An 18,034-nucleotide genomic window follows, 5' to 3' on the forward strand; every position below is an offset into this window, starting at 1 on the left:
GAACTCGGCGCCAAATTTCAAACTTGAAATCGGCGCGGGTCCCCCTTCAGGGCTACATTAGGCTCTTAGGCTTGGTCCGGAACGTGAGGGGTTAAACCCGCGCCGATTCGGCGCGGGGGTCCCCCCCAGATCCAAACCAAGCCCTCATCCCAAGCATGCAGTCTGGCCCGGACAGGAATGGGGGAGGGGACGAGCGAGCGGCCCCCCCCTCCTGAGCCGTACCAGACCGCATGCCCTCAACATGGGGGAGTGTGTGCTGTGGGGGAGGGGGCACTGCCCCCCCACCCCACAGCACTCTTGCCCCCATGTCGATAGGGACAAGAGCCTCTTCCCGACAACCCTTGCCATTGGTTGTCGGGGTATGCGGGCGGGGCTAATCGGAATCTGCGAGCTCCCTTTAATAAGGGGGCCCCCAGATGCCGGCCCCCCACCCTATGTGAATGAGTATGGGGTACATCGTACCTCTACCCATTCACATGGGGGAAATGTAAAGTAAAAAAAAAACCACACAGAATAAAATATTTTATTAATCTGCTCCGGAGCCCCCCCTTTCTTCTTTAGCTCTCTTAGAAGGGGGGGTTTCTTCTCTCCCGATCTTCCGCCGGGACCCTGGGCTTCGGTGATTTCTGCCGGGGGAGGGCGCCATCCCTCGGTCCTCTCCGGAGCCTTCCGCCGGATGCCCCCACCCCATTTAAGCTCTTTTTCATTAGGGAGGGGCATCCGGACTTCGGGGTCTTCTGCCGGGGGATGGCGCCTATCCCCCGGTCTTTCCGGTGCCTTCCGCCAGGGTTCCGGTCTTCCTGGTCTTCTGCCGGGGGTGCGCCAACTCCCCGGTCTTTTCTCTTCTGTCTTCTCTGCTCCCTCTTCTGCCTGGCTCCCCCGCGGAGCCAGGGCTTTCTTCCGTCTTCTTTATTCTCCCTTCCTTCTTCTGCCTGTCTCCTCCGGGAGCACAGGGCTTGTCTCCGCTGTCTTCTTCCTTCTCTTCCATTCGATGTTGACACGACGAGGTCCGGCGCTGGAATGCCGTCTGAGCAGTGGGCATGGACTTATATAGGGCAATGCCACCATGTGACCTCAACCCATGTGACATCACATTCCCATCATGCCCAGGGAATGTGATGTCACATGGGTTGAGGTCACATGGTGGCATTACCCTATATAAGTCCATGCCCGCCGCTGACACGGCATGTCAGCGCGGAACCTCGTCGTGTCAACATCGAATGGAAGAGAAGCAAGAAGACAGCGGAGACAAGCCCTGTGCTCCCGGAGGAGACAGGCAGAAGAAGGAAGAGAGAAGAAAGAAGACGGAAGAAAGCCCTGGCTCCGCGGGGGAGCCAGGCAGAAGAGGGAGCAGAGAAGACAGAAGAGAAAAGACCGGGGAGTTGGCGCACCCCCGGCAGAAGACCAGGAAGACCGGAACCCTGGCGGAAGGCACCGGAAAGACCGGGGGATAGGCGCCATCCCCCGGCAGAAGACCCCGAAGTCCGGATGCCCCTCCCTAATGAAAAAGAGCTTAAATGGGGTGGGGGCATCCGGCGGAAGGCTCCGGAGAGGACCGAGGGATGGCGCCCTCCCCCGGCAGAAATCACCGAAGCCCAGGGTCCCGGCGGAAGATCGGGAGAGAAGAAACCCCCCCTTCTAAGAGAGCTAAAGAAGAAAGGGGGGGCTCCGGAGCAGATTAATAAAATATTTTATTCTGTGTGGTTTTTTTTTTACTTTACATTTCCCCCATGTGAATGGGTAGAGGTACGATGTACCCCATACTCATTCACATAGGGTGGGGGGCCGGAATCTGGGGACCCCTTTATTAAAGGGGTCTCTCAGATTCTGATAAGCTCTCCGCCCGCATACCCCGACAACCAACGGCCAGGGTTGTCGGGAAGAGGCTCTTGTCCCTATCGACATGGGGGCAAGAGTGCTTTGGGGTGGGGGGGCAGTGCCCCCCTCCCCCACAGCACACACTCCCCCATGTTGAGGGCATGTGGTCTGCTATGGCTCAGGAGGGAGGGGGGCGCTCGCTCGTCCCCACCCCCATTCCTGTCTGACCAGACTGCGTGCCTGGGATAAGGGCTTGGTTTGGATCTTGGGGGGGGGGGGGGGCCCACGCTATTTTTTTGGCCCCGGTTTAACCCCTTATGTTCCAGACCAAGCCTAAGAGCCTGGTATGCACCTGGAGGGAACCCACCTTATTTTTTTTGGGGGGGTCTGGAGTTCCCCTTCATGAACAGCGATCTGTCATTTACACATGTCAGTCCCATCCCCCCCCCCTACAGTTAGAACACACCCAGGGAACATATTTAACCCCTCCCTCGCACCTAGTGTTAACCCCTTCCCTGCCAGTGGCATTTTTTGAGTAAGCAATGCATTTTTTACAGCACTGATCGCTAGAAAAATGCCAATGGTTCCAAAAAAGTGTTCGATGTGTCCGCCATAATGTCGCAGTACCGATAAAAATCGCTGATCGCCCCAATAACTAGTTAAAACAACAAAAAAAAATAATTTGTAGACGCTATACCTTTTGCAAAAACCAAACACTAAACGCTATTTGCGATTTTTTGGAACCAAAAAGATGTAGAATACGTATCGGCCTAAACTGAGGGGTTTTTTAGTTTTTTGAATATATATTTTTGGGGATATTTATTATAGCAAAAAGTAAAAATAATTTTTACATATGTGGGCGGGACTTACGCAAGTCCCGCCCACATATGTAAACATCGTTCAAACCACACATGTGAGGTATTGACGCGTGCGTTAGAGCGAGAGCAATACTTTTACCACTAGACTTTCTTTGTAACTATAAACTGGTAACCTGGAAAAAAAAAGAAAAAGGTTGCCTATGGGGATATTCACGGAATTCATTTTGGCCCCATTGCAGGAGTGTTTCCAATAGTAAAGCGTGACATGTAAGGTATCTATTTACTCAGTGTAACATCATCTTTCACATTATCCCCAAAAATTGGGCTCACTTTTGTGTTTTGTTAATTTTTAACCACTTGAGCCCGGACCATATTTCTGGTCAATGACCGGGCAAGTTTTTGTGATTCGGCGCGGCGTCGCTTTAACTGACAATTGCGCAGTCGTGCGACGTGGCTCCCAAACAAAATTGGCAACCTTTTTTTTCACACAAATAGATTATTAAATGTGCGTGTTTACTTCTGTCTTTAACACCTCCCCTTCAGGCTGGAAAGCATCAGATCAGGGGAAACAAAAAAAAAAGCTCTCATTCCATTGCAGCTTGGTTCCTACATGTGTGATGAACTGAGCATGCTCAAACACTTAGAAAAAAAATATCCTTTCTTTTTAAAAGGTGAAAAACACTCATTGGATGCTCATAGAGCGTGGTTTGGGTTAATTGCAGGTGTGCCCAATTACAAGCTCACCCAAACTAGAGACTGCAATTTGGTCATGTGATTTCAATTGCTTCATTACTAGCACTGTTATAAAAAGCTTGGATCGATCATTCCTCAGCTGCCCTCAGAAGGGGCAGGCTGGCAGAAATGCTGTTGCTAAACACAAATGTGGTTTGTTGCATGGGTTTTGTTTTATTTTGCCAATGGTTTTGGTTTATTTTTAAATGATGTTCACTTTGATGTATTTGTCTATGTGGCCTTATTTTATGAAAAATGTGTAAAGCTATGGTTAATTAGAATTTTGAAATGTATTTTTGTTTGTTTGTCTTTTTTTGCTTTCCTTGTTTTGTTGACCAATAAAAATTACTTTAAAATTGTTAAGTTTGTCTTTTGTTACTTTTTCATGCTACATATGTTGACAGCTGCAGCTGAACTAGGTTTGGGCCTAACAAATTATGTGTGATTTTTGTCTAAGCTTCTTTCCTGGTGTGTAATCATGAAATGTTTGCCATGTTTATTCTCCCTGACTTTAAAGACAAAAACTGGTAAGTATTTTATTTATTCTGCAGTGGTCCTCAGCCCTCAAGTACCCCCGACAGGACATGTTTTGGGGATTTCTCTTATCAAGAATTGCTGTCCAGACTATTTTAAAGCACATGTGCAAGATGAAGGAAAACCTGCAAACATGGCCTGTGGGGGGGGGGGGGGGGGGGTTTGCTATTGGTGGACAGGCTTGACGTGCTGATTTACAGCACTGTGCTTAAATCTAGCGCAAGGCAATCCTATTCAAATTGTGGGTGTTTGAGGGAAGCCAAGTGAGTGTTAGAACCCCTGCTTTGTGTTTTTTTATTTTTGTGTTGAGCTTTGTGTCCCTTTTCTTAAAATTGGCTTCACTTCCTGTCACACAGCTGAACAGGAAGTGAGGTTAAAACCCTACCAGTGTCATTTCTTGGGGACACAGGTCAATCTAACTAGTGTCCCCATTAAGCAAATTGCACTCCAGCACTGCTGTGTACACCCCAAATCATGGGTCTTCAAACTACGGCCCTCCAGTTGTTCAGGAACTACAATTCCCATCATGCCTAGTCATGTCTGTGAATGTCAGTGCATTACAAGGCCTCATGGGATGTGTAGTTCTACAACAGCTGGAGGGCCGTAGTTTGAGGATCCCTGCCCCAAATGATTATTTAGTTTGGGGTTTAGTAAAGGCAAAGCCACTCTGCAGTACAGGCATAGTTGCTGAAAATCAGAGAGGAAGCACTGATGGTTTTAACATCCAATCCTGTAGAAGCAAAGTTGTTTTGTTTTCTTCCTTGCTTTGCACTTGTAGGAGTGGATTTGCCTTTAGTAAATGGACCCCAAAGTCCAAGATCCCTAATAATTTGGGGTGTACACAGCAAAATGCTAGAGTGCAATTTACATAATGGGAAACTATTTAGATTGATCTCTGTGTCCCCAAGAAAAGATATTAGTAAGGTTTTACCCTCACTTCCTGTTTGGCTATGTGACAGGAAGTGAATGAATTAGAAAGGGTGAAGACACCTCACAAATGTTGTCACTATCAGGGGTGCAGACATCCCCAAAAAAATGAGCAGATAATACTTATTTGCAAATTAATAATTTTTTAGTTAACATTGGGTGGGGTGCTCTAACACACACATTCCTACATATTAGCAACGCTCTATCCTGGCCTATTGGCATGGTTATATTTTCTTAGGGCTCTCAATAAAACTCTATGAAATTTGTGCTTAAACTAGAACCAGGGGCGGACTGACAACTCATGGGGCCCCTGGGCAATAGAAGATTATGGGGCCCCTCTGGCTTACAGATGACCACCACGCCAGGAGGTAGTGCAGAGGCGGGCAGCTAAAATCTTGGGATATTCACATTAAAAGCATGTCATTTTCGGACATATCAGGGACAGATCTAAAAAAAACACAGATTTTTACATACTGTCCCTGGTTTTACTGAGCCTGGCAACCCGGATGGGGCCCCCTAGTGGCATGGGGCCCTCGGGCAGTGCCCGAGTGACTCAATGGTCAGTCCGCCCCTGACAAGAACTATAATCAACAAGTTTTATTTTCTTTCATTTTGGATAGAGTGAGGGAGGGTTATAGGCCCTGTCAGTTTATTTTGTATTATCTGTGTCCAATTGGGGAGATTTGCCTTCACTTCCTGCCCCATAGCCAAACAGGAAGTGAGAGAAAAACTATGCAAATTAACCACTTCCCGCCCAGCCTATGGCCGATTTACGTCCGGGAAGTGGTTACACAATCCTGACAGGACGTCCTGCAGGATTTCATGCCGCACGCGCCTGTGGGGGCACGCAGCGCGGCGATCGGTGATGCGGGGTGTCAGTCTGACACCCTGCATCTCCGATCTCGGTAAAGAGTCTCTCACGGAGACGGAGACTCTTTACCACGTGATCAGCCGTGTCCAATCACGGCTGATCACGATGTAAACAGGAAGAGCCATCGATGGCTCTTCCTCACTCGTGTCTTACAGACGCGAGTATAGGAGAGCCGATCGGCGGCTCTCCTGACAGGGGGCGTTCGCGCTGATTGTTTATCAGCGCAGCCCCCCCTCGGATCACCACACTGGACCACCAGGGATGCCCACCCTGGACCACCAGGGTGTGCAAAAACAAAAAAAATATAGAACAAAAAAACAAAAAGCATTAAAAAATAAGAAAAAAGATGCCAATCAGTGCCCACAAATGGGCACTGACTGGGAAAATCAGTGCCACCCCACAGTGCCCATCCATGCACAGTGCCCACCTGTGCCACCCATAAGTATCCATCAGTGGCACCCATAAGTGCCGCCCATAAGTATCCATCAGTGCCACCCATAAGTGCCGCCCATCTGTGCCGCCCATGAGTGCCCATCAGTGCCGCCTATGAGTGCCCATCAGTGCCGCATAGCAGCGCCGCCAATCAATGCCACCTCATCTGTGCCGTCAGTACTACCTCATCGATGTCCATCAGTGCCATCTCATCGGGGCCCATCAGTGCCGCCATATCAGTGCCCGTAATTGAAAGAGAAAAACTTATTTACAAAAAAATTAACCTAAAAAAAGAAAAAGGTTTTTTTGTTTCAAAATTTGCAGTCTTTTTTTAGTTGTTGCGCAAAAAAAAAACGCAGAGGTGATCAAATAACAACAAAAGAAAGCTCTATTTGTGGGGAAAAAAGGACGCCAATTTTGTTTGGGTACAGTGTTGTATGACCGCGCAATTGCCATTCAAAGTGCGACAGTGTTGAAAGCTGAAAATTGGCTTGGGCGGGAAGGTGCGTAAGTGCCTGGTATGGAAGTGGTTAAGGGAATCCAGTGCCCCCCCAGAACTAGTGTGTGGGTCCCCTGAAAATTACTGGGCGGGGTTATACAAAAACAGGGTGTGACCTTTACAGGAAGGGGTGGGTCATTTTTCTATTAGGAGGTGCAGATATGTAGTCAGGCCTAGGGCAGAACCAAACCTTAATATACTACTGCATATTAGGGCTTATTTAGACCGGAACCGATTTACAGCGTGTTTTTATATTGTGGGAGGAAACCCACGCAGGCACAGGGAGAACATGCAAACTCCATGCAGATGCTGTCACGGGCGGGATTCGAACCAACGACTCTTTTGCTGCTAGGTCAAAGTGCTATACACTACACCACTGTGGTGAACGAACATGATTGCAGCTGAAAGCATGAGAACTTTTTTTTTTTTTTTCAATACCATGCTTTCCAGCCTTATTGACCCCGCCTCTCTCCATAAAGAGGACCTGTCACACACTAGTCCTATTACAAGGGATGTTTACATTCCTTGTAATAGGAAGAAAACTGATAATTTTTTTTTTATTTTTTTATTTCAGTGTAAAAAATTATAAAAATAAATAAAAATAAATAAGAAAACCCCCAAAAAAATGTTTAAAGCGCCCCGTCGCGACGAGCTCGCGCACAGAAGCAAACGCATACGCGAGTAGCGCCCGCATATGAAAACAGTATTCAAACCACACAAGTGAGGTATCGCCGCAATCGTTAGAGTGAGAGCAATAATTCTAGCCCTAGACCTACTCTGCAACTCAAAAAATGCAACCTGTAGAATTTTTTAAACGTCGCCTATCGAGTTTTTTAAAGGGTAAAAGTTTGACGCCATGCCACGAGCGGGCGCAATTTTTAAGCGTGACATGTTGGGTATCATTTTACTCGGCGTAACATTATCTTTCACAATATAGAAAAAAATTGGGCAAAATGTATTGTTGTCTTATTTTTTAATTCAAAAAAGTGATTTTTATCCAAAAAAAGTGCGCTTGTAAGACCGCTGCGCAAATACGGTGTGACAAAAAGTATTGCAATGACTGCCATTTTATTCCCTAGGATGTCTGCTAAAAAAAAATATATAATGTTTGGGGGTTCTGATTAATTTTCTAGCCAAAAAATTGTGATTTTCACATGAAGGAGAGAAGTGCCAGAATTAACCCGGTGGGCAAGTGGTTAAAGTACTCATGGCTATAAAGAATAGAGTCATTGCTCATTAAAAAAAAAAAAAAAAAAAAGGGGGTCCCTCCAAATTAAATTACCAGGCCCTTCAGGTCTGGAATGGATATTAAGGGGAACCCCGCCGTAAAAACCCCCAAAAAAAAAGACGTGCGGTTCCCGGCAAATATCCATTCCAGACCCTTCAGGTCTGGTGTGGATTTTAAGGGGAACTCCACCCCAAATTGAAAAAAAAAATGGCGTGGAGTCCCCCTAAAAATCCACACCAGACCCTTATCCGAGCACGTTGACCTGGCCGGCCGCAGAAAAGAGGGGGGGACAGAGTGCGGCCCCCCCCCCTCTCCTGAACCGCACCAGGCCACATGCCCTCAACATGGGGAGGATGTCCCCATGTTGATGGGGACAAGGGTCTCATCCCCACAACCCTTGCCCGGTGGTTGTGGGGGTATGCGGGCGGGAGGTTTATCAGAATCTGGAAGACCCCTTTAACAAAGGGGACCCCCAGATCCTGACCCCCCCCCTGTGTGAAATGGTAATGGGGTACATTGTACCTCTACCATTTCACCCCAAAAAAAATGTCAAAGTGATAAAAATGACAGTAGCCGGTTTTTGACAAATCTTTTAATAAAATCTTCTTTTCTTCTTTCCTTCGGGGTTCTTCCGCTGCTTCTTTCTTCTAGTCCACATCTTGCCCGACGTCTTCTTCTATCTTCTCCGTCCGTCCTTCCGCCTTCTGGTCCCGCATCTTGCCCGTTGTCTTCTCCGTCCGCCTCCTCGTCCGCATCTTGGGTCTTCTGCGGTGTTCTTCTCGGTCCGCCGCCTTCTCGTCCCCTGCGTTTGAATTGTAATTGGCCGCCGTTTTCCCGCTCCTGGGACCCGCCCCCCTCTGACGCCACAAGTAAACTCCTTAGAAGGTCATGTGCGTCAGAGGGGGGCGGGGTCGCAGAGCGTCACACAGCGGGGGAATTCAATTTCAATCGCGCCGCCCGGAGAAGAAGTTCCCGCCGTGTCACACTCATGTGACCCCGCCCCCCTCTGACGCACATGACCTTCTAAGGAGTTTACTTGTGGCGTCAGAGGGGGGCGGGTCCCAGGAGCGGGAAAACGGCGGCCAATTACAATTCAAACGCAGGGGACGAGAAGGCGGCGGACCGAGAAGAACACCGCAGAAGACCCAAGATGCGGACGAGGAGGCGGACGGAGAAGACAACGGGCAAGATGCGGGACCAGAAGGCGGAAGGACGGACGGAGAAGATAGAAGAAGACGTCGGGCAAGATGTGGACTAGAAGAAAGAAGCAGCGGAAGAACCCCGAAGGAAAGAAGAAAAGAAGATTTTATTAAAAGATTTGTCAAAAACCGGCTACTGTCATTTTTATCACTTTGACATTTTTTTTGGGGTGAAATGGTAGAGGTACAATGTACCCCATTACCATTTCACACAGGGGGGGGGGTCAGGATCTGGGGGTCCCCTTTGTTAAAGGGGTCTTCCAGATTCTGATAAACCTCCCGCCCGCATACCCCCACAACCACCGGGCAAGGGTTGTGGGGATGAGACCCTTGTCCCCATCAACATGGGGACATCCTCCCCATGTTGAGGGCATGTGGCCTGGTGCGGTTCAGGAGAGGGGGGGGGCCGCACTCTGTCCCCCCCTCTTTTCTGCGGCCGGCCAGGTCAACGTGCTCGGATAAGGGTCTGGTGTGGATTTTTAGGGGGACTCCACGCCATTTTTTTTTTCAATTTGGGGTGGAGTTCCCCTTAAAATCCACACCAGACCTGAAGGGTCTGGAATGGATATTTGCCGGGAACCGCACGTCTTTTTTTTTTTTGGTTTTTACGGCGGGGTTCCCCTTAATATCCATTCCAGACCTGAAGGGCCTGGTAATTTAATTTGGGGGAACCCCTACACATTTTTTTGTTTGTTTTATGAATGAATCCCTTTAGAATTGTCAGAGCCGACAATTCATTATAGCCGCGTGTGAATTTTTAAATGACTTTTTTCCTTCAGAATGTCACTTTGTGCAGGGGGAGTTCTAAGTGCGGGAAAAATGCGCTATTTCACATGCTGACATTACACCCCCCCTAGGTACGAAATTTAAAGGAATATTTCACTTTTATTGTTTCACTTTAAGAATTATTAATTTCACTGCTCCCGAAAAAACGGCCGTTTTAAAAAATAAAAAAAACATTGATACATGTTCCCTGGGGCAGGACTGAGGTCCCCAAACACTTTTTAGGACAAAACTTGCAGATTAGCCTTTAAAATGAACACTTTTGATTTCTCCCATAGACTTCTATAGGGAGTTCGGCGCGGCTTTACATATTAGTTTCAATGCGCCGGCTGCTACGCTGGTTCATGCGCCTGATTAAGCCTCCACCCGGAGTACTAATTAATGCATGAACCAGCGCAGCGCACATAGCTTAGTAAATCAGGCCCAGCGTCTGTTCAGTCAGTCCGGGTAGGAGGGAAGAGTTTGACCTATACCTTCACAAGGTGGGGGATTTGGCACACAAGTTTGGTGGTTTCACATTGTATGACTATCATTCATCCTTTGCCGCAAAAGTGGCGGCTACTTGGGCTCAGTTCCAGGTGGAGACATGTTGGGGCAATATGGATATGTAGCTGTTTTGCAGGCTTCATGACTATGCCAAGTCAATATCTCCTTGCTAGGGGATTACCTGGAAAACCACCCATCCCCAGCGTTCACACAGTTTTTGTTGGAGGGATTTTTACATCAGGTTTTCACACTGGCCTTATCGCTCTTTCGAATGTAATAATTTGATGTCAGCGGAGAGTCACCCTGCAATTGTCAATAAATTACTACAGGCAGAAGTGTCCAAGGGGTTCATGATCGGGCCTTTTCTTTCATCACCATTTTGCATGTGGAGGTTTAGCCCCATTGGGGTGGTCTGTGGAAAATTTTCCAATAAATATCACTTAATTTATGATTTGTCTGTGCCTCATTCATCTCATATTCCTAGCCTTAATTCTCTCATCCCCTCCAAGGAGTTTTCGCTGAAGTATTCATCAGTGGATTTTGCGATCCAGCATATTTTACAGTTAGGCAGGGGTGCTTGGCTGTCCAAAGCTGATATTACTGATGATATTACTGATGCTTTCAAGCTGCTTCCTATTAGTCCTGCTCTCTGGCAATGGCATGGCATCAAGTGGTGCGGTCAGTATTATTTTGCCGCTAAGTTAACTTTTGGGTCAAAAAGCAGTCCAACATATTGTTCTCCCAGATTGTTTTCTGCCGCCGCCGCTTCAGTCGGTTTCGCGGCCATTTTTGGCCACGAATGGTTGGCCAGCCATTGGCCCTCAGAGGTTTTCCGTCTTCCGAAGTTTGCTCTTACTTCAGCGTTCTTTGAAATCTATCCAATACTGGCGGCAGCAGTCACGTGGGGTCCAGTTTGGTCAGGCAACTCGATCATCTTCATTACGGATAATTTGGCCAAGGACAAAATTATTAATAAAGGTAGATCAGGGTTCCTTCTAATCATATCCTTAATGCGCAGGTTGACATGGCTGGGCTTGACGTACAAGTTTCATGCTTTATCTCGCCTCAATATGCCTCCATTTTTTTTTTACAGCATCCGGGAGCAGAACAGACAGGCTAAGCCAGTTCCCCCTTACTCGCTGTTAGTCATGGATTAAACATATTCTGGACCCAGGCGATCGATCTGGCTTATAGGTCGTTATCCAGAAATACTCTGAAAGCATAGACTATGGGTTGGAAGGCTTTTCTCAGGTTCATGTCTTTATACCCTTGTAGTTATGACTTTTACTGCGTATTGCCACAGTGAATTGGCTTTGTCTGCTAATACCATCAAGTTGTATTTGTCGGGTATTCAGCACTTCAGGTCCCTGCATATGCCTGAGAGTCCGTCCATTTTTGTGGCTTACCCTCTCAAAGCCATGTTATAAATTACAGCTTCCCAATAACAAGAATAGACAGACAGGTCAGGGCTTTGTGGTAAAATACTACTGAACCAACAGCAGTTGGTCCCCGGTTGAAGTGCTTGACTCTCTTTGCAATCTGTTTGTAGCGACTCTTTTAAATAGCCCTCTGCTCCCCTTTCCCACGCATCCTATTACTTCAGAGCAGCGTCCGCAGCTTCTAAGCATGGGGTCCCGTCTTACATTATTAAAGCCACAATTTCACTTTTTAAATATAAATATCCCTGTAATACACAAGCTCAATGTATTCTAGTAAAGTTAGTCTGTAAACTAAGGTCCGTTTTGTTAGGTTGTTACATCATTTAGACACTTTATAAAATAGAAATTGACTGGGGCCATCTTAAGTGTGTGCATCATGAAGCTAGACTGTATGACTTCCTGGATTTCAGCCTTGCAAATCTCGCACATGCTCAGTGCTGCACAAGCACTGTCAGATCAGGTTTCAGCACCTGTGCTGTCCAAGTCACATGATTCTTTGAGACTGGGGAGTGCACAGACTCCTGGAAAGTTACACCCACTACATTCCCAGGAGTCTGTGCGGTGTAGGTTAGGAAGCTTAAGCACCTAGGTGCAGGAAGTGGGAAGATTAACTATTCTGCCTAGCAACAACACTTTGAAGGCATCTAAAAAAAAAAAAAAAATTCGTAAAGGACTAATGACATTTTTTTAAAACTACTGATGTAATGTTATATTTATGGGTGGAACTCCACTTTAAGTACATGGAGCACTGTATGTCCTCCTGCTACAGCATTACCGAACCACATACGGAAGTTAGCAGAGCATACGCTACTTTATTGGATTCATTGTTACCTGTTTCATTAAAGCTTTTCATACTTTACCTACCTTTGTATCTTTTGCCCTCTTTTAGGCAAACTGACCAGCTAGACCAAGGCACACCGCAGGTCTTGTAGTTTAGGGTTAACGCATGTCACCAGTGAAGACTCTGACTACAAGTTAGAAGGCTGGCCTGAGGCCAGCCTGGATTTGTAGGAGGAGTCTAGGGGGTATATATTCCTCCTCTTGCAGGTCCCTTGTCGGCTCATCTTCCTGGTTCCCACCCTCCCGTAGGCATGGACTGGCCATCGGGAGAACCGGGAGGTTCCCGGTGGGCTGGTTTATCTGTGGGCCGGTTTGCTCTGTGTCTCTCCCTCTGCAGTTCGGGTCTCCTGCGTGTCACTGACGGCTCCCGCTCACATGTGCGGGAGTGACGTCATTGTGGCTCCGGCCAATCCATGCCCGCCCTTTCCATCCGCCTCCTACATTCATAGAAGCTGTTCTATAACTTTCATCAGTGAAAAGCAATCTATAAATGTAGGATGGGTGGAACAATAAAAAGTCACTTTGGTATCATGGCAGTGGAGGAGAGGAACGAGTGTTGCTTCGGGGGCTTCGATCTCAGGTAAGTAATTCATAATGAGCTAGTATGCTATGCCTTTCTCTTGCAGGTTTTTTTTTTTAAATAAATGTTTTAGAGGGTTTACTTCCTCTTTAAGAGTAAAATATTGTAAGAACATTCAACCATGAGAGTAAATAGGCTAAGAACATTTGACCAGCAGAGGACATAATATGAGGGAGACCTCTGCACTGCATGTAGTCTTGTGATTGGCAGAACAAATGGGTGTTCAGTCAAATGAACCTCCAGTTGCAGAGTGGGGCATTGGTTTGCAGCCAGAGGGCATCATCATTGACATGGATCTGCATCCCTGGACGACGAGATTGATCGTGGATCTATTGGAATTGAATGTTAAGGGTTGTCACATTCTCCCAGAAGGCAACAAGGAAACTTTTACACAAATATTATGGGAATTATATGTTATGCTTGCATGAATGTTGAGACATTTGCACAGTGATTTTTATTTTATTTTTATAAATCGACTCCTTAGGCCCCGTACGCACGGTCGAACATGTCCGCTGAAACTGGTCCGCGGACCAGTTTCCGCAGACATGTCCGGCCGTGTGTACGGCCTAGCGGACAGGTTTCCAGCGGACAAAAGTTTCTTAGCAAGCTAAGAAACTTGTCCAGTGATGACGTAATAGGCTGGAAAAATGGATTCCCATAGGTGATTCTTAATTAAGAGAAGTGTTGTGCTTGCAATCAAAATTGGATCATAACAATTTTGATTGCAAGCACAACACTTCTCTTAATTAAGAATCACCTATGGGAATCCATTTTTCCAGCCTATTACGTCATCACTGGACTCCTTTATTGTGGACTCACTTTTTGATTATCACCTTATTACCAATAGTATCCAGTGTCTCTGGATACATTGGTCTATCACAATATTTTGTTTCTTTTTGATGTCTAGTATTTATATCAAGTGTAAAACCACTGTTTAATACTATTATTATTATTTACCCAGTGCACCCTTCACCTACACATAACTGCATAATCATTTGATTATTTCTGGGTAGCAGCTTACTTTTTTAGTTTATTAATTTTGGCGCGTAGTACTCCATTTCCATAAGCTAAGAAACTTGTCCGCTGGAAACATGTCCGTCAGACATGTCCGATGGTTAGTACACCTAATCGGACATGTCCGCAGGTTATGACGTGTAACCAGCGTCCCGAAATCCCGCGCATGCGTCGAATTGATTTGACGCATGCGTGGAAGCATTGCTCTTCCATGTTTGAGAACGTCAGTGTCTTCTACGTCACCGCATTCTCTGTCCGCTGGGATTTTGGTCTGATGGTGTGTACACACATCAGACCAAAGCTCCCAGGAGACATGTCCGATGAAAACGGTCCGCGGACCGTTTTCATCGGACATGTCTTCTTGTGTGTACGGGGCCTAAGTGTTAAGTTCAGCCTAAAGGAATGTGTTATATTCTTTATTTATTATTTTCATAACTAAATAACATTTCTTATATATTTTTTTATTCTGTTAGGTAGATATGAAATATTACATAACATTATATTTACTATTAAATCTCTAAGCACTTTATTTTACATCTTTATCAACAACATTAAGAACTTAGAAATTCTTGTATAACACAAAATTAAGAGCAGGTAACAAGGAAATACAAAAAAATAAATACAAATCTACCTTAATATAGGGGAGTCTTCCAAATTGCATCCTAGTTTTCTCAGCTGAAGTGAGTCACTTGTGATCCATTCAGCTGTATCAGGTTGTGTTTTGCCACAGCATAAACATACAGGGTTTCTTCTGTGCTGTTTTCCAGTACCAGTGTGCCAGCCGAAAATGTGGTTACAACCGCATACTGAGCACAAACAGCCCATGTTTCTTTTTGCTTCTCAACAAGAATGGATATTGCTGGTTGAAAAAAAAAAAATAGAAAATAATCTACTGACATAATGTAGAAACATTTGGGGCACAGATCTAAAAAACATACTATGTAAAATAACATACAAAATATATATTGACAAATCGTCTGTCAGTTTAATCTGCAATGAAGATTAACTCTTCCTGTACTGAAAGAAACCTGTGTCCCAACCTAGGCTTTCAGCTTCCTGCAGGCATCTACAAATTCCCTCCAGAAAGCTCCAGAAATCCCAAAACACAGGGCCCTCTTATGAGAGAGTGGGTAACCGCTCAAAGAGAACCAGGTAATCTGATTCCTGTGGTCCGAGCCAAGGGTGCAGGCAGTGCAATCAAAATGCAGGTTAGGATGAAGGAAAAAAAACTGGGACAGCCGCACTCCAAAAAAACTCCTCCTTTAATTAAAAATCACAAAATACATGCCACAGCAAAAAACAGCACAACAAAAGAAAAGCTGACGTTTCGCACTATGCCTTAGTGCTTCAAAAGCACTAAGGCATAGTGCGAAACGTCAGCTTTTTTTGGAGTGCGGCTGTCCCAGTTTTTTTCCTTCATCCTAACAGGGCCCTCTTATATTTACTAGCAACCAGTGGATACGATAGCTGTCCTGCTGAGCCTCTTGCTCAGTTTAGTCCATTTTATTTCAATTAGCAGAAGGGACAGTACTCACATGTAATGATAAGTGTTCCTTGTACTGCTGGCTGCCATTTTGGCTAAAATCCAAAGTCCTCTGTCCCCTACGTATCTCCGCAGCTGTTATCCTTTGTTGTTAAAGTGGTCCTAAAAGGTCAGATAAAAAACAAACATGTTATACTTACCTGCTCTGTGCTCAGAGCAGCCCCGATCCCCTTCTTTTTGGGTCCCCCACCAGAAATGTCCTTGTTCCTCCCGACTGCCGAGTGCCCCCAATAGAAAGCCGCTTGTTATGGAGGCACTCAAGAAGGCTTGCTGCTGAGCCCTGCTCCTGTGAATGTGTAAAGCAGGTTTTAGAACCACTTTAATGCGAGCTGAGGGACTCATCAGGGGTGCCAACCATGCCCGCTTTTCCATCTGTCTCCTACATTCATAGAACCTGTACTATAAATTTCATCAGTGAAAAACAATCTATAAATGTAGGATGGGTGGAACAATAAAAAATCGGCCTTCTCCATTTAGAATACTTTTCATTCATGGAAGCTATAGTACAGCTTCTATGGATGGAGGAAGGAGGTGGAAAGGACATGCACTCTTGACAAGTGCCTATGACAGGTCCCTTGGCTCTATTAACTCCCACAGCACCAGAAGTCCACGGCTGTGAGGGTATGGGTGGGGGGCACAAAGGACTTTGGATTTCAATTAAAACAGCAGTTATCAGTACATAGTACTTACATTGTAAGATAAATGTCCTATCTCCTATGCTGGTTGTTTTTTTTGTTTTTTAATTTTGAGCAAAGAGGCTATGTTAAATGTACTATTCCCATTCACCGTGCTCACGTTTATGCGTGGGCATGCACACATGCACATAACAATTAGCGTGCGCACTTGGCATTCAGGGGGCTATTTAAACTGGTCTGTCACTATGAGAAGTTGCTAAATGGTCTTCAGCTTGTTCCCGTGACCTGATCTGCTGTACCTACTCTGCTTTTGCTCCCGTCTCAGCTCTGTTCAATTGATTGCCCTGACCCCGGGCCTGTTTACTGGCCTTGTCTTTGCCTGCTGATTCTGTACTGCTTTGCCCGGCTGTTGACCTGCCTTCTAGACTGCTCTACCTGTCGATTTGGTCCCTTGCTGCCCAATTGTTGCTGGCTGTGACCTGTCTCCTGGTTCTGCTTCAGTCTTCTGCTCTAGTGCCAAGCTGCTCCTGCATCCTGTTCTGAGGACTGCGATTTCCAGCTCTACTCACTTACAGAGTGGACCTCACTAACCAGCTACTCTGGCACTTGTGCCACTCCTCGCTTACACTCACTCTGTTTCCACCTTTAGGAGTGTTGGGCAGGAGGTGCAAGAGAGGCCTCTACAGCATTCCAGTCTTCACCAGGTATATAAAACTTAGGCTTTAATATTTGTAGTTCTTGAACCAGAATAGGTATGCAGATGAGAACTTTTGACATTTCCCTAACTTTCCTGATATATGTGCCTTTGTAACTGACTTACGAGTGCATTTAACCACTTAGGGACCAAGCCTATTTTTCAAACCTGGTGTTTACAAGTTAAAATATTTTTTTTGCTAGAAAATTACTTGGAACCCCAAACATTATACACTGCTCAAAAAAATTAAAGGAACACCTTTGAATCAGAACTCCTGGGATATTGATCTGGTCAGTTAAGTAGCAGAGGGGGAGGGGTGTATACAGAGGGGGTTGTTAATCAGTTTCAGTTGCTTTGCTGTTAATTGAAATTAATAACAGGTGCACTAGATGGGCAACAATGAGACGACCTCCAAAACAGGAATGTTTTTTTTCAGGTGGAGGTGTCTGACATTTTTTTCCCTACTCATCTTTTCTGACTGTTTTTCACTAGTTTTGCATTTGGCTAGGGTCAGTGTCACTACTGGTAGCACAAGGCGATACTTGGACCCTATAAAGGTTGCACAGGCAGTCCAACTCCTCCAGGATGGCACATCAATACGTGTCATTGCCAGAAGGTTTGCAGTGTTTGCAGTGTCAGCACAGTCTCAAGAACATGGAGGAGATTCTAGGAGACAGGCAGTTACTCTAGGAGAGCCGTAGAAGGTCCTTAACCCATCAGCAGGACCGGTATCTGCTCCTTTTTGCAAGGAGGAACAGGATGAGCACTGCCAGAGCCCTACAAAATGACCTCCAGGAGGCCACTGGTGTGAATGTCTCTGACCAAACAATCAGAAACAGACTTCATGGGGGTGGCCTGAGGGTCCGACATCCTCTAGTGTGCTCTGTGCTCACTGCCGGACACTGTGGAGCTCGATTGACATTTTCCATTGAACACCAGAATTGGCAGGTCCGCCACTGGTG

The 18,034-nt window shown here is 46.1% G+C and overlaps 1 protein-coding gene across 2 annotated transcripts in view; it reads right to left on the reverse strand.

Annotated features, from left to right (window-relative positions):
- The window catches only part of OTULIN (OTU deubiquitinase with linear linkage specificity), a 150,686-nt gene extending 135,646 nt beyond the window's left edge, over nucleotides 1-15,040 (reverse strand). For both annotated transcript variants that reach the window (XM_040353551.1, XM_040353549.1), the window contains exon 1: nucleotides 14,832-15,040. In XM_040353551.1, coding sequence (XP_040209485.1) covers nucleotides 14,832-15,025 — 194 coding nt within the window. In that variant the 5' untranslated portion in view covers nucleotides 15,026-15,040. The remainder of the gene's footprint in view (nucleotides 1-14,831) is intronic.
- Nucleotides 15,041-18,034: the final 2,994 nt, after the last annotated feature.

This window comes from Rana temporaria, chromosome 5, assembly GCF_905171775.1.
Source record: "Rana temporaria chromosome 5, aRanTem1.1, whole genome shotgun sequence".
Classification (NCBI taxonomy): Eukaryota; Metazoa; Chordata; class Amphibia; order Anura; family Ranidae; genus Rana; species Rana temporaria.